The sequence below is a fragment of the Hirundo rustica genome, chromosome 1 (genome assembly GCF_015227805.2).
Source record: "Hirundo rustica isolate bHirRus1 chromosome 1, bHirRus1.pri.v3, whole genome shotgun sequence".
NCBI lineage: Eukaryota > Metazoa > Chordata > Aves > Passeriformes > Hirundinidae > Hirundo > Hirundo rustica.
The window spans coordinates 134973278-134989990 of record NC_053450.1 but is presented as its reverse complement, the minus strand read 5'-3'; the positions used below and the strand labels follow the sequence as shown (position 1 = coordinate 134989990).

Here is a 16713-nt window from a genome sequence, read left to right as displayed (position 1 = left end):
AACAGCTGGTCCTGATGCAAGAGAGGTTGGGCATCAAAACTGAAAGAACTTATTTAAAGTGGGTCCTGTTACAAGCTCTGTTTTTTAAAGGGTTTTGGTGATGTAGTGGTTGTAGGAAGTTTAAAAGGCTTGGAGATGAAAGAAGACATGGGCTTTGGCTCCTCTCTCCTCTCTCTTCGAGGAATGTCCCTTCTGTAAACCCAATTCCCTGATTCCGCTTTCAGTTTTGTGCCATGCTGTGAGGCCACACATCAATGGGACATACAATGTGACACCCTAAGATTAGACTTCAATAAAGCTACTTTTAGGTGTTGCTGAGGGCAAGCTTTCTTTGTATCTATGCCATTTGCTCTAACTTGTATTTAACACCTTGCAATCCTGCACTAAATAACACAATAAAAATGAGAAGCAAAACATGATAGCCAGGTTCCCCTGATGAGAATTATATTTGTCTTGACAGCTAGATTGGTCTTTCCTTCCTTGAAATCCTTAAAAGTATACTTACATAAGTATTTTTGTGCATGCACACGTTCATGTGTATGTATATAAGTGCACTTAATAAAAAAGCTGGCTTAAATACTAGTTTCAGCATTTCAACATCAAGCAATGGTGAAGTAAAGGTCGCTTGCCCAGACTGACTGGAAGAACCGGCATGAGAGCCCATAAAGGCTTGTATTAATTAACTTAATTGTCCTTGTGGTCTGACATTGCAAGGTCAAAACCATGCTTGATGCTGAGTTTCTGCTGTGCCTCCAACTTCCACGAGATTTACTCACACTTGCCTTCTAAACTAGACCTGATGTATAAATTTTGTGATTAAAGCCTGTCTAGTATCTGTATTTTAAGTAAGTTACTCTGCAGTTGTTGCACACTTGACAGTCTTTTGTTCAAAGTTGAAAAAATTCTGAAGGGTAGAATCTTACCGTAAAATCTAAAAAAACTTGGCACAGAAATTGAAGAGTTATAATAGAGTCTGATTTTGCTTTGTCTCATAGGGAAGACACTATGTCTGACAGACTTCTAATTCAGCGTAATTCTCCATGCCATAGGTGTGCATCCTGAACCATGCTGTTAATCTGTTTCTAACCACCCAGAAGGCACATCTGTCACAGGAAAGAGGAGGTTTTTTGTTTGTCACTGTGCTGGCTTGAAGGCAAAACCAGCGAGAGACTCCAAGTCAGAAAAAACAATTTAATAGGAGAGGGAAAAAAAAGTAAAATAAAATAAAACACATGCAATGGTACAAAAGATCACTGACAGAGTCAGAATACAACCTGAAACTGTGGTGGTAGCAGTCCAGATGAAGTGGTCTTGTTGAAGCAGTGTTCTTGCAGAAAGGTCTGGTAGCTCTTGTCCTCTGGGAGTCCAGTGGGTAAGGCGACCTGTGCTGTCCCAAATCCCAGATTATATCCAGGTGGGAATGCTTGGCTCCTCCCCCTGGGCAGAGCATCTCACAATGGACTGATATCATTTTATCAGTTTTGTAATGGGTCCTTGATTGCCCATTAAACAGAGATAGCTCCTGGAGGGAGTTACCTACGAGTCATGCAGCAAGGCATTGATGGGCCATTAACAGAAGATAGTCTGGAGGGAGGGGGCACGGGAAACAGTGGTGCACAACTTAGTTTCAACATTTCATGTAGATGGTGATAGAATACATACTTTGGCACATTTTACATTGTAACCTAGGACAGTCACTAAAAAACTATCTGAAACAGACAAAAAACTCTAAGAGCTTTCATTTTGGAAAAAGCTACTGAAATGGTCAAGAGTTAAAGAATAATTCATCTATTGCTCCCTTCATCCAGAATGAGGGAAATAAAGCATCTTGGCTGTACCTGCAGCCTCCCTGCAAAGAGAAGGAAACAGCAGGCACATTGGTAGGGGGAAGTGTAAAAGGCTAGTGGGAGAACTGATTGCAGGGCTGATGGGATTAAATTGGATTGATTTGGAGATTGGATGGGCAGAAGTAATTGCTACGTATCAGTCAGAGCTCCTGCAGTACCTTTGTCAACACTGTCTTTGTCAAAAAATCTGTCACCACTAATTCTCATTCACATACACTGTTTGAGAGGGGTCTCAGAATAAAAACAGACATAAAAATGCAAAATATGTATATGTTTATAATAATTACTGAATTGTCAGCTTTGATTATTAGGTATTTTTTACCTTTTGGGGCTAGAGACCCTAGGAACTGAGGAACTGAGCAGTGCTGGAACCAGTCTGAACCTGTGTTTGATGTAAGTCTTGTATCCTGCTTCCAACAATCATCAAAAACAGATGCTTTGGAAAACTGAAATCTCTACTAAGCAATAATACCAGGATGAAAGTCTTTCTTTCCTTATCACCTATACCTAAGCACAAAGGTTTGTATTTATCATACACTTTTTTTTTTAATGTTCTGATATGTTTTCTAAATGCCTAACCCTCTTCTGTGCTGTATAGCTCACTGCCCTTGCCAATGCAGGCACCAGCATGGAGAAGCAGACGGTTCCATGCAAAGGTAAGCTGTAAAATAGAAGAGGTAAGGTATGAGCTGCATTTGAAAATGGAATTTAAAAAAAGTTGAATGAGAGTGCAGCAGAAAGAATGGGATGCTTGATGAGTGCTTGTCCCCAGTTTGCCCACTGCAGCCAATACAGGCCATCAGCAAGTGGGCTGTGGGAACAGGTGAGGCTGCAGCTCCCCAAGCACAGTATGCAGGGAGGGGGCTAAAAAGTGGTAGAGTGGGTGAGACAAACCAGAAAGACCAGAGCTGTGATCTCACATGGACACTGGTGTACAACATGCGGGATCACAAGCTCATTTCTTTCCCTAACTATTTCTCTTTCTGATGTTGTTAACTGTAACACCTATGCAGAAGTGTTTTGGTGAATTTGTTCTGTTTATTTTCAATCTTATTCTTTTACCCGTGCCTCTCATTCAGAATTGAGGAAGATAGTATTCTTTTCACCATTAAGAGCAGCCAATTAGAAAAAAAAACATGAGGTAGTACTAGTAGACATTTGAATGAACCAAAGTCTAAATATATTTGTTTGCTCAATAACTTTTTTAATACTAATAAGGAAAGTAGGGGAAACACTAAAATATTAGCTAATTTTCAAATTGGACCCATTTTGCTTCAGTTTACAAGATTAAAAATGTTTACACCAAGTTGTTATTTGCAATCCAAATCCATTTTAAATTATAAATGCCATGAATATTTCAATGTGATGTGTAAAGGCAGGGGCAGTCCTATGACTGCATGAAAATTTTGGATACTTTTCTGCAGTGTTTAATACTCAAAACACAGACTAATCAGATGGTGCCAATAGCCCGAATGCTGGATTATATATCACCAGCTCACGGGGATGTAATTAATATGTGTTGCTAGGCAGGTAAACAAATCTGGGTTATGCCTGGCTGCTTGAGGGAAACAATATCTGTGCCTGGCTGGCTTTACTGAGTCGTAGAAGAGCAAGCAGAAGCATGGTACAACCCTGCAGTCTGACCTGATAGTTCATCCAGGCCCTGTACAGTCCCGGGAATTTAGGCTTCCCAGTCCCCAGTATTTCTTACTGCCAGGCTTAGATGGCTCCTCCTTCAGTAACCTGGGGTTCTTGTGGACTCCTGTTGGCCACCAAGATGTCCAAAGTATTTGAGTGCTTCTAGGGTTTCATTTTAAGTCCTGGAGCTGCTTCTGGGAGTCAGCTAGGAAAAACACCACAGCAATGGCAAACTCCATTTGTGCATCTGGACCTATGCTCACACATGCATTTGAGATGGTTCGAAGCATCTCTGAATTGGAGACGCGGGTTAATTTTGTGTAGCCATGACAGATCCATGACTGCCTCTGTTATGGAAAACTGAGGAGAGACAGAACCTGGAAGGTAGAATGGGGAAGGATCCAGAAAGCTGAGATTTATGGTGGTGTGGTGAGTCCCCTAGAAACTGCTCTGTTCTTTGGTGGCTGACATTAGTGGGAGCAGCAAGACAGAGCTACACCTGAAGTAATTTATTTGCCTTTCTTCCTTTCTTCCAATTTGTTGCCATAAGCAACTGGGTATTTTGTCTACATCTAGCAGCAAACATAGAGTCACTACTAAAGCTCTAAGCAGACCTATGAAAATAACCATACGATGAATAATTCATGACATGCTGGAAGTATTTTAATTGATTTCATGATATGCCATTTAGTATTAAGTGAAGTGTATCTCCTGCAAAGGAAGTCTATTTTCCTTTGTTAATTTTTTAGCTTTTGTGCAAAATCACTTCTTTTCAATCTTTATAAAATAAAAGGGTTTTGCTTTTATCTCCCCTGTACATCTAGGAAGAGGTATTTTTTTATCAATTAAAAAACAGTAAGTTTGCAGCTTCACAAACACAAGCTCTTTACCTGATGAGTTTAAACATTTCTGATGGCTTTTGGTGGTCTTCTTAGACTGGTGTGAGTCCATGGGTCGTGTCTGCAGTACTGGTGTGCAGCATTTTGAGGGGCTCCTGGATATACCCACATGCAGCAACAGAGATCTTGGAGGTACAGATGCCCACAGGGAGCCTTTAAGGCACAGCAGGTGCCATGTTTGCTAATGTTACATACTCCAGTAACTCTCTGTGGCTGAGCATCTGGGATCCTGAAATTCAGAGGTACATTTTTTCACCTTGCTGCACTATTTTTGGAAGACAACTATACATGTGATAGCCAGCATCTATCAAGTAGTGTAACTGCTGAGCAATGTCTGCAGAGTGAATTTAAATGCTCTGGGAATAGGTCTCCTTATTTCAGAAATGCAAAGCTACCTCAGAATACCACAGTGCAGTACAGGTGCTTAACTCTCACTTCTGGTGAACTTCTCTTCTTGTGGTATAAGCAAAAGTTGCATTTTCATGAAATGAAAGGCACAATCCAGTGCTGTCATTTGACCTTGCAGCAGTCAAACCTGGATGAGAATCTCAGGATATCAACTGCACTATGCTTAAGTTTATTCTGCACAGATGAAGTACAGAATAGCAACCATTCTGCAGCTATAGTCCCCCTTCCAGGGAGAATGCCTAGCAGGGCAGCTTACTCAGAGAAATTCATATAGCCACTTTAATTGACAATATAAAATGCAAGAAGAGTCAGGATTCAGGCTTCTTGTACTCCATTTGTCTCAATTAAGTGAGGAAAATTGTGGTAAAGGAAAGAAGACAGTGAAATCTACAGCTTCTCCAACACAATGATTCAGTACATCTGTTTAGTCATTGATGTATTCTTCACTTTCTCTTATACATTATTATGAGGGGAAAAATCATTCATAATCACTGGATTAACTTCTCTCCAGGCTACAGGATAACTTCACAATTGCTTTTATTGAAAACTATTGGATATTGGGCCGTTGTTTTGAGATTTTCTCCTATGCATTACAACTGAATGAAGGTTTACTCCTGAAGGTAATTTCAAAGTGTAGTGACATGATAGAAGCATTTTCCCTCTAAATTACAGTGATGGGCTTGACACTGGGAAGTCATACTTAGCCAAGTGTAAATTACAGACTCCATTTCATGCATTTGAATCACAAGTTCCTGTGGCAAATCACAAGTTGTAAAGGACCAAGTGCAGTGGGACAAAGGGCAGCCCCAGGCTAGTGTTCAGTACGAAGAGGATCTGAGTTTGACAGCTGGAAGGACATTTCTTCTGCTTGGCCAGCATGATCTTTTACTTGAAATGTCACCTGCAATACACAACAGCAAAATATGACACCACCTCAAATCAAAAATGGAAAAAAGTAATCCAGATCAAACCTTAAATCAAATAGGACGGGAGCAGTAGCTTCCTCACATTAAATTGCTTTCAAGGGTGCAAAGATAAGGAGAAATTACAACTGATGAACCCTATCCTTACATTTTAATGTTCTGTTTGGCAGTGCTGCCAAACCAAGCACTCAGAAATTCTGGATCTCATTCAGAAAGCTTAATATGACCCTGGAAATCGCAACAGTTCAAATACTTAACACAAGTTGCTCTTTATTTGTTTTCCTGGCTATAAATCCTAACCATTGAATTCCAGGTTTTCTAGGATGGAGCCTGTAGGATTACAAAAGGCCTTGGGAAAACAGCAAGTGCTGTGAGTGGACAGGAATCCCATGGTGCTGAGATTGCCTTGCTGGCCTCAGCAGCCTCCATCAGTAGCAAATTTTGTTCATAGAGCTTCATTTTAAGTCCTGGAGCTTCTTCTGGGAGTCAGCTAGGAAAAAGTTAAACAGCAACGGCAAAAGTCCATTTTTGCATCTGGACCTATGCTCACACATGCATTTGAGATGGTTTGAAGCATCTCTGAATTGGAGACGCGGGTTAATTTTGTGCAGCCATGACAGATCCATGACTGCCTCTGTTATGGAAAACTGAGGAGAGACAGAACCTGGAAGGTAGAATGGGGAAGGATCCAGAAAGCTGAGATTTATGGTGGTGTGGTGAGTCCCCTAGAAACTGCTCTGTTCTTTGGTGACTGACATTAGTGGGAGCAGCAAGACAGAGCTACACCTGAAGTAATTTATTTGCCTTTCTTCCAATTTGTTGCCATAAGCAACTGGGTATTTTGTCTACATCTAGCAGCAAACCTAGAGTCACTACTAAAGCTCTAAGCAGACCTATGAAAATAACTTGGGCATCCGAGTGTTTATGGTGCGAGAAGGAAACACGGGGACCGGGCAGAACGCCTGTCGATGCTGCCGAGGCCCGGCGGCTGCAGGCCCGGCCCCAGGGGCTCCGAGGGACGGACACGCCGGGGCTGCGCTCGGGTCTCCAGCGGCTGCAGGGACAGCGCTCACGGACGGGATCCCGGGGCGGTAGAGGGCCGGGGAAACAGCGGGGATGTCGGCATGAGGGGGCCAGTGCGGGGCCGGGCCCAGGAGCGGCACCGCCCGAGTGTACCCGGCTGGGCCGGGCGGGGCAGGGCAGGGCAGGGCAGGGCGGGACAGGGCGCGGAGCTCTCCCCGCACGGCCCCGCCCCGGTCCCCGCCGAGTGGCGGGAGCGGCCGGGCAGCCCCGGCGGCCGCCGCCTCCTCGTCCTCCGGCTTTGGCGCGGGGAAAGACCGCAGCTAGAGGGAGCTGCTCCGGACCGCGTCTGCCCGTGCGCCCCGGTTCTTTCACAGGCTCCCCCGCCCCTCCCCTCCCTCTTTCCCCCGTGATGGCGGAGGACAGCGAGTCCGCGGCCAGCCAGCAGAGCCTGGAGCTGGATGACCAGGACACCTGCGGCATAGACGGCGACAATGAGGAGGAGACCGAGCACGCCAAGGGGTAGGGGGGCGCTTGGGGAGCGGGCACGGCTCGGGGAGGCAGCCCCGTGTCCTCCGCCGCGGCAGAGACCGGGCTGGAGGTGCCCGGGCCGGGCTCCCCTGATGCCCGGCGCGGTCCCTCGGCGGGGCGGGTGCGGAGGGCGCTCCTTCCCGCTGGCGGGCGGCCTGCGCGGCCCGGCCTGGCCCGGCCCGGCTCATCCGCGGCGCCTGCGCCGGGGCCGCCCGCTGCCGAGCGGCCCCAGCCCGGGCCGCCTCCCGCCGCAGCGTGCGGGCGTGGGACGGCCCTGCCGCCCGGCCCGGAGCCCCGCGCCCTTCGGCCCGTAAGGGGAGAGGCGGGAGGCCAGGCCCGGCCCGAGATGAGGGGGCGGTGGGGCTTAGCAATTCCCCTCCGGACACCGGCCTTGAAACCGTGCCGTGTAAGCGAGGGTAAATCCTGCCTTGTTGTTGGCGCTTTTACAGCTTGGGGGCGTTTCTGGGTATTTTTGGCCGTCAGGAAGCCCCCTGTAGCGGGGAGATGCCCCGGGTCCCCCCGGTGGTTCGGGGTGGTTCCGGCTGAGCGGCTCCCGCGGGCCGCCCCGCGCTCATCCCCATCCACACCCGCCGCCCGCTCCCTCCCGGCCGGGCTCCGGTCCGGGCATCGTCTGTGGCAGCCTGTCCTGCAGACACTCCTCCTCACCGTCACCCATTGTCCTCCAGGAGATGTTGCTTCCACATCCACACGCTGTGGAGAGCAGAGCGCGTTTTAGCACGGCAGTAGCCCGGTCAGACGCTGTTGTGTGGTTGTAGTTCCTTCTCCGCTAATCTCGCGTCTCAGATCTTCCCACGCTGAGGATCAGGCGGTGTTTCCAGTTGCCTGGGGAGCCGATGGGAGAGGCAGCCAGTATAGCTGCGGCCCCTGGCACTCGACCGGCGTTGGGCTGGCTGCAGTGTGGCTCCGTCCGGGCACGAGGTGCCAAGGTTCTGGCTTGCTCTGCGGGCTCTTGGGGCAGGGGAGTGGGAAGAATGTGTTTCAAAAGTCGGCTTCGTTTAACTTTTTCTTTTTTGAGGGGTTAGAAACGTGATTGCAGAGAAGGCGCTTTGTTGTCGCAGCTAGGAGTGGCTGGAGTAACCTAAAATAGAACTAGGTTAATCTATACAGTGCTACCCAAATGTCTTCCTCGTGAATTTGTGATTGATCTGCTTGAGAGCCTTTCAGTAAGTGATTGATGTTTGAGGATGTACTCTGTTGTCTCCTGCCCCTAGGATCTGGTTGACAACAATCTTAAATGTGGCAAGAGAAACCTAAGAGGCTAACTTAGGTTAAGCCTAAGAGGCTGACTTGTCTAGAAGGCAGGAAGAGGGAAAACTTTGATGCTGCTCTGTCATTGAGTTAATGGCATGCATACTAAACTGCATCAGAAATAATTACGATAATATAAATCTGGGATACTAAAAGGGATAAAATAGTGTTTTGTTATCTTGGGGCTTTTGTTACATTTGTTTCAGTAAATCAGTCACAGTTAGTGATTCCCAAATACATGAAAGTAAAGTCCTGAGAGCAGAGAGTTGTTATTTATTGTTTTTCATAGGAAGCAACTTGGCATCCTAGTTGGGATTGTTTGATAGCCAGGTAATGCCTGTCTAGAATTCATTTGGTTTGAATTCCTACTTCAGCTTCCTCTCCTGTTTATTTCCTGGGCTGTAGCTGCCCTCTGCAGCGTAGCTCTGCGTGTGGCTGTGCTTGGGCTGCTGTGACAGCGAGTGCCGTGTGTCAGGAGCCACCAGGGAACAAAGAATTGCACTTTGGTGTGTTCAGAGTCACACCTTGCTGATCTACTCCAGCACGGGTCTCACCGCTCTCCTAGGGACACCAGCTGCAGCCTATACGGTCTCCTACCCAAAACTTGTTTTTGTTAAATATCCCAGATGTATTTTAATGAGTATTTTAAAAAAAAGCTGCTTTGTGCATCTGTGAATAAGAAAGTGAACGCTTTCAAATAATATGAAGTTTAGTTAAATTAGTGGTAGATCATTCCAGTAGAAAAAGCCTCCTAAGTATTAGAATCTGCTGCATGAAGTCTCATATTAACTCTTGAATTACTTTATTTTCCTGTAATCTTTGAAAAATCTTGTTTGCTACTCTTTGTCTGCAGGCTGAAGTACTCAAATGAATTCCAGCAAATGAAAGGAAAAATCTCACAGCAGAGCACGCAAGAACTACTCTTGATCTGAGGGATTAACTCATAGTAATAGGAGCCTAATTAATTATTCCCCTGTTTTCTCCCTGTCACTGTGTGTTAATTCTTGAGGTAACTTTAAAGTTTGCTTCAAGCTTTTAGGTTAGGTTTTATATACGTAAGCTATTTATGAATAGTCCAATTACTTGAGACTATGACTGTGTCAACTTGAGACTATGACTGTGTCAACTGACTTGCTAAATTCTGTGTGGTCTCTGTTGCTGCTGACCAGTATTTAATCTCATTCTGTTTTAACCTGCATTTTATTAGAAGGAAACAGAATATTGTGTGTCAGTCTCTATTGGACTGTCATGTAAATTAACTTATTTTCAAGATGTTTATTGACATTTGTAAATAGGTCTTTAGAATATTGCCCACAGGAAAACATGATTTTTACATCTGTATGACTTCTTTGTTTGGTTGGATTTCTTTGAATTTGCAGGGGGTTTTATGCTTGAGCACTGAGTGAGTGAAAATAACCATTTTATAGCTCTCAACTGTGCTAATGTCTTTGTCCTCTGATTCTGCTCCTGTTTTTTAGATGCAGGATTATGTATGTTGTGTGACTCATTGCTGTTTTCCTGTTCTGTAGTTTGCTCCTGCTAGACGTGTTATGCTGTATTTGTTCAGTATTGTAATAAAGCGTGGCTTACAAAATATCTTTGTTAGTGTCTATGTAGGAAAAAAAAAAAGTATTTGTTGCACCTGGATCCACCCTGCTAAGCCCAGCCTTATAAGATTTCTCACATTCTAAATAGCTCCTTATGCTCATTGCCAGAAAGACCTTGGGCACAAAGCATTTGGTAAACAGATGAGAAAAAGGTACAACCTTTAAACAACTCCCCCAGCCCTCACAAATTATTTGCTTTGAATGTTTTAGTAGTATACCCCTATGATTATCGTTTAAAAAAGCCAACTTTATAGTGTATAGTACTTCTTGATTTAAAAAAGAAGGAAATATTTTTAAGGTAGTGGAAGCAGTGCTCGGCTTTAGCAGGTGCGTTTTACATCTTGGAGTACAGATTACAGACTTGGAGGGTGAGGCAGAGGAAACGTGCAGATCTGAGGAATACTCTTGGGTTAGGGTTTAAGGTATTGCAGCTAGGTTTTCATGCTAAAGGCCTTGCATTCTCAAGTATTGAAATGTATACAAATGAAATCTTCATGCTGAGAGATTCTTTGTAATTGCAGTTTGTTAGTAAGTGGAATTTCAAGGGCATAGACCCTTCTGATAAGGCTATTCTGTATTGTCTTGGAGTGGTGGTAGTTTTTCACAGCAATGAGAAAGCCCTTTGCACCTAAACCTCCACCTTCTTTATGAACCAGGGACAGCTCTAGTATAAATAATATCGCTTTAAAATTTTTTGAAGTCTTGCCCATATACATGAGACCTGATTTTTGTGATCAAAAAGATCTGTGTAACATCTTCAGAAATGCAGCTTTGCAAACTTACTCACAGAGAAGCACTGTGAAGCCAAGAACCCCACATGGGCCTTTGCAGTTTAAAAATAAACATCTGAAGTACATGTTTCGTTTTAAATTTGAGAAATTGCTAACTTAAAATTACCATGTAACTTAAAACAGATGTTGATATGACAAAAGGCTGTTTCTGCTAAGGCAGAATTTAGTGTTCAAAAAGGAAATTAAAATAATAGTGACAATTAGTCAGTGAGAAAGATAGTCTCAAACGAGGGAACCAGAACAGTTTGACCACCTGAACAGGGTAATTGTCATGCTTCTCCTGATTTTTCCATCTCGGCTTTTCATGGATTTGCTCTGAGCCTCATAAAGTAAGTTTCTCCACCTTTGCCACACTTTTCCCCAAATGCAGTAAGTATTCCCATTTTTCAGTTAAAAAAACCCCAATCCAACCAAAATACCACCACATGCAGGGAGAAGCAAAAGTATTTTTTTCCCACATCTATGCAAAACACCAGATGTGTGTACATAAGTGGAAAGGTGTGTGGGTGGGATCATGGGCTTGCATTTGTGACTTGCAGACAAAATCATAGAACTGTAGGCCTAAGTGACTATCTCAGAGTTCTATCCACAGCCTGTTTCTGGGGCAAGGTTAAGTCATTTTGGGGCAGATAAGGTGTTTTGACCCTTCTTCTGCCTCATCTGAATTTTGATTTGCGTATCATCTTTATGCTGGCCTCACCTTTTTCTTATTCATCAGACTGACAAAATTGTCATTGTGGGTGCAGTTAAAAATATCTTTGACTGTGCCTGTTCTTGGATATCTGAATCTCACTGTATAGACTTGCCCTCCTGTCATTAAAGTTCTCCTGGTATAAGTGTATCTCCACTAGACTGACACAGTCAAAATCTTCCCAAAGTCTGACATTGAATGGTTTTCTTTGTGTAATCTGTTGTGGTCTGTGTGGCAGGCTGGACTTGGGCAGATGTGTTGATCTGATGCACGAAAAGGTCGTGTCCTGACCTGCCAGCTTGACACGGCAGCACCCTGAGTTCTGTGTTGTATTTCTGCTTCCCACATGGGACCTGCACTCGGAGTTGTGTCACTTTACAGTTGCAGGGTTGGAAAAAGAGATTTTTCAGTTGGAAAAAGAGATTTCACGCTTAAAGGTCAACTTTCATAAAAATGGGAACTTTTTTCCTCCCAGCTTCTAAGTGTGTGTTTGTCATCATATAGGTGTATCTGACCAGGCAGAGGAGAATTCAGGTCTTAGTCAGCACAGAAGAATATCAGAGAAATGCTTTTAATAGGAGCCTTTGGTTTCTTGTTACCGTTGTGCTGTCAAGTCCAGTGTAATTACTACAAGTTGAGCAACAAAGTTCCTTCCTTCCCAGCCATTTTCACTCCCAGTTCTAGGGCCTTTCAGTTCTTTTCAAGGGAGAGCGTGAGAAAGACAAAAAAATCCTGTTGTTTTGGTTTTGCTTCTGCCCTGATTTGCTTGGTATCTCTGGTTGTAACTTGTGTTGGGCAAACCTGTTTACTGAGTAGAAGCTTCTGTGTGCTGCGTGCTGCCAAATATCTGGGTTGCAGGTGTGCCTAAGTAGTAGGATGAGTAGAACTCTATTTAAATCCTCTTTTTACATTGTGTGGACTATAACAGTAAAAAATAAACTGACACAAGCAGGAGACCATGCATAAATAACTGCTCAGAATGATCCCTGGATAACCTGTCAGACAAAGATACTGGTATTTATTTTGCAAGAGACAGTGTGAAATATTTAAACCTAAAGGTCATAAACCAAGGACTGGGATTTTGGAAGATTAAAAAAAAATTTAAAAACGAGTAGTGTAGTTTTAAACACCACATATATTTTACAGCAATTTACATCTGTCTTCTTCTTTCCCAGCTGAAGAATATACATTTTTATATGAAAAAAGATCTTGAATTGGTCAAAGAACAAATTATGTCCTGGTAAGAGTACAGTTTGACTGGGGATAACATTAGTAAGGCTTGGCAAAGCTGATTTTTCTCCATAGCTGCCAAACTTTTGTTTAGTTCAATTGTTCATTATTTCACCAAACTAAATAAAACATTGACCCTCAGGTAATCCTAGTGGGCAAAATTCCCGTGTGGTGTCTGTGACGCCGGATCCTCCTGAAAGACAAGAAGACAAGTGAGCAGCACTGGTGCAGCTCAGGGCTGGGTGCCTGCTGAGGGTGTCTGTTCAAGAGCAGCGCTTGCTGAAACTCCAAACAGCCTGATGTTCAGCACACAAGCCCTTGGGCCCGGCTCAGGGACACAGCGGCATCATTTGTTGCTACATGTGAAGTGTTACGGGGGAAGACAAGTTTGTGGACTGTTGCAGAAGGTAAAAGAATACTTCCTTAAATGAATCTCAGCAAAGGCGAAATCACTTCCCCTATTATTTTTATCTCAGTTTTGCCAGATAGAGATGGTGAAGTCCTAGGTCTTGTACACGTGTGTGGGGTTTTACTGTTTTGTATTTATAACCACTTGCCAGGCTTTTGGGACTGTTCTGCATTCAGATTCTGTACAAAATGAGAGCTTGGTATACAGGCCTTCAGATGGATTGAAATTTTATTATTTTAAAGGAGTCAACACTGCCCAGGTGGCCAAGGATGCCAATGGCATCCTGGCTTGTATCAGACAGAGTGTGGCCAGCAGGACCAGGACAGTGATTGTACCCCTATACTTGGACTGGTGAAGGCACACCTTGAACCTTGGGTTCAGTTTTGAGCCCTTCACTGGCCTCAAAACTGGTGCTGGAGCATGTCCAGAGAAGGGAGACAAAGCTGGTGAGGGGCTGAAGGGTAAGTCCTGTGAGCAGCGGCTGAGGGAACTGGGATTGTTTAACCCGGAGAAAAGGAGGTTCAGGGGAGATCTTACTGCTCTCTACAACTACTTGAATGGAGGTTTTAGCCGAGTGAGGGTCAGCCTCTTCTCCCAGGTAACAAATGACCGGACAAGAGAAAATGGCCTCAACTTGCGCCAGGGGAGATTTAGATGGGATGTGATGAAAAATCTCTTCACCAAAGGAGTTGTTGAGTGTTGGTAAAGGCTCCCCAGGGAAGTGGCTGGGTCACTATCCTAGGGGGTATTGAAAATATCTGTAGATGTGGCACTGAGGGATATAGTTTAGTAATGGATTTGGGTTAATGCTGGGCTCAATGATCTTAAAGGTGTTTTCCAACCCCAGTGCTGTGATTCAATGAAAATGTGATTCATTGTGGATCATGTAGGTGATCCAGCAGTATGCTTATTCTGCAACAAAAGGTTTTCTCCCTGTGTCACTTACACAAGTCCTTTTTTTATTTCTGCAGCCTTCTAGTAAATGCTTCAAACTCTCTTATCTTTCCAGTGTGTTTGGTCTGCTCTACTGTTGTCCATTGAGTCACAACTTGGTCCTGTTCTAGGGGCTGCAGCATTTACAACGCTTTCTTTCTGGGAGCATAACCCAGTGTAACCTTGAATGTTAAGGACTTCTTGAGATTGATCTTTCACTACAGACTGTTCTAAAGTACAGTAATGATCTCACAAAAATCAGTCTTTGCTTAGTTGCATTGTTGGGTTAATTGCAGGCTTTGGGCCTCCCAGCTGGAGGCAGGGTGTATTCTTGACAATATCAGCCGAGACAAAGTATAGATGCTAAGACTGATCATCATAATCTTGAAAGTGAGCATGTTACAGCAAATAATACGTCCCTTGCAAATATGTTGGTCGTGATAACTTCAGTTATGTTCTTCTGAGTTTTCTTTCTTTTTGTTTGTCTATATGACACCTGGGGGTTTTCCCCCTCCAGGATTAAAAGGAACAATTGTTGCATTGACTTTTTTCTTTTCCAGTGAAAAACACCCAAGTCCCCCAAACTCTGATAACTGTCTTCAGTTCCATTATGTGCATATGGTTTTGCTGAGAGATTAGCCTCTTGAAGAGAATTTGGTGTTAACTGACTCATTGCCTCCATATTTTTGTTCTGTCTGAGAGTTGCCAGCACATCCCACACTTTGCAAGTTCTGGTCTAATCTCGGCTCTATATCTTGATTATCTGTTAAATAAAAATATCCTTTAAGAATAACTTATGTTATCAATGGTCAAAATACATCAGAATCCTAAAGTACAATTTTTTACTGTGTTGTTGGAACTTTTTAGTTAAAATTGACCCCATTGTGCTTATTGTTTTAAAGCACAAGTATTTGGTTAGTTTTATGTTGTCTCTTACTGGGATTTCAGCAAGAATTTCATTGCAGCTCCTGAAAACAGAATGTTTCATCTGGATTCTTCTCAAATTCAGATGTATCTGATGGTGGAGCATGAAGGGGAAAAAGTACTGGGGCACTAATGGTTACTGAGCTTCCAGGGAAGTTATTTTCCTCAGTTCCCTTACTTTGTTGTGTTCCTCCAAACTGTTGAATTTGGTCATTTTATGTTTGTGCTGGGTAATAGACTGGAGAAGAGCACTAGTTTCTATGTAGTGTTGCAATTTGACATGAATATGTCAAAATGTCTAGTTGTGGTGGTGTCAGAGTATAAAACAAATGTGACAGCACTTGCAGGAAGGTTTTTGTCAGTGCTCTCAGATCCCTCCTTCCTTCCTTTCTTCCCACTGCCTTTTCTTTACATTCAAACTGCTGTTAGATTTTTCATATCAAAATGCTGCATTTTCCATATTTAACTTTTTTTAAATTTGAAGCTCAGTGGTATTGATTTTTCTCATTACACATTCTTTGAATCTCTGGCAGAAGTCCTGGAGGGGATTTGGGAGCGAAGAAGAAGAAAAAGAAGCAGAAGAGAAAAAAGGAGAAACCAAATTCTGGAGGCACCAAATCAGATTCTGCATCTGATTCCCAGGAGATTAAAATTCAACAACCTTCAAAAGTGAGAGCCTGGTTCTGTTTTAATTTGTGCCTGCTTTCTAATTTAAATTTAATTTGCTTGTCGCTTGTTGTAAAAGTGAGTTGTAAATTCTGCCTTAGTGTGTGAAAATTAAGCAAATGGTTCTGGTCCTAAACAGAGAGAAGCAAGCCAAGACTTGGTGTTTTCAGAGCTGTCGTCACCACCGTGGTGGTGTACTGTGAGAAAGGCAGAGGAGGAATTCTGTCTTTCTCTTTGAGCAGTTAGAACTCGGGCTAGTGACAACCTCATTGCACAGAATTGTAATCTGCAATGGTAGTGCTGTTAAATAGATTGTGTATTGGATGAACTGCCTTTAGTTTTTAGCCACCATCTAACTTGGCTTAGTGCGGTTTTGGTCACTTGCGCAGCATGATGCTCTCTTGGCAGCAGCAGCACCAGCAGGAGGGAAGGTGCCTGCTGTGCTAACCAGTCTCTTTAGGGCAAGCAAGCAGCATGTATTTGTACATAAAATGTGGTGATCTCAAACATGGAGGTACAGGCTTGTGAAGAACATAGTGCTGTCTTTTATGGGTTTCACTTTTCTCTAGTCACAAATGCATCAACATTTCTTGGGGAGTTATTTTGCCTTCTTTGCTGTGTTGCAGGTCTGTTTTAGACCACTATTCTGCTTTAGATTTTTGAAAGCATCTTAGACTGCTGATTGGGATCACTGTGGAAAAGTATATTTATTTTGTCTGCTACTCAAGTAATACTTAGATTTTGTATTCTTGTGCTATATGGAATTTATTGTAGAAAACAGGCTTTTAGTGTTTGCTTGCTCTTGGTTGAAAAGAGTAGTTTTTAGAGGAGAATGACATTGTACACCTTACCTCTAAGAGAATATATGCAAGATCATCAGGTAGAACTCAGTGGGGCTCCTGAACTCATTGAAAATTATTTTGAAAA

At 43.5% G+C, this 16713-nt stretch overlaps 1 protein-coding gene across 1 annotated transcript in view; it reads left to right on the top strand.

The window, feature by feature from the left end:
* Nucleotides 1-6986: 6986 nt before the first annotated feature.
* The window catches only part of NMT2 (N-myristoyltransferase 2), a 32513-nt gene continuing 22786 nt past the window's right edge, over nt 6987-16713 (top strand). The window contains exons 1-2 of the mRNA XM_040072430.2: nt 6987-7257; nt 15654-15789. Coding sequence (XP_039928364.1) covers nt 7148-7257; nt 15654-15789 — 246 coding nt within the window. The 5' untranslated portion in view covers nt 6987-7147. The remainder of the gene's footprint in view (nt 7258-15653; nt 15790-16713) is intronic.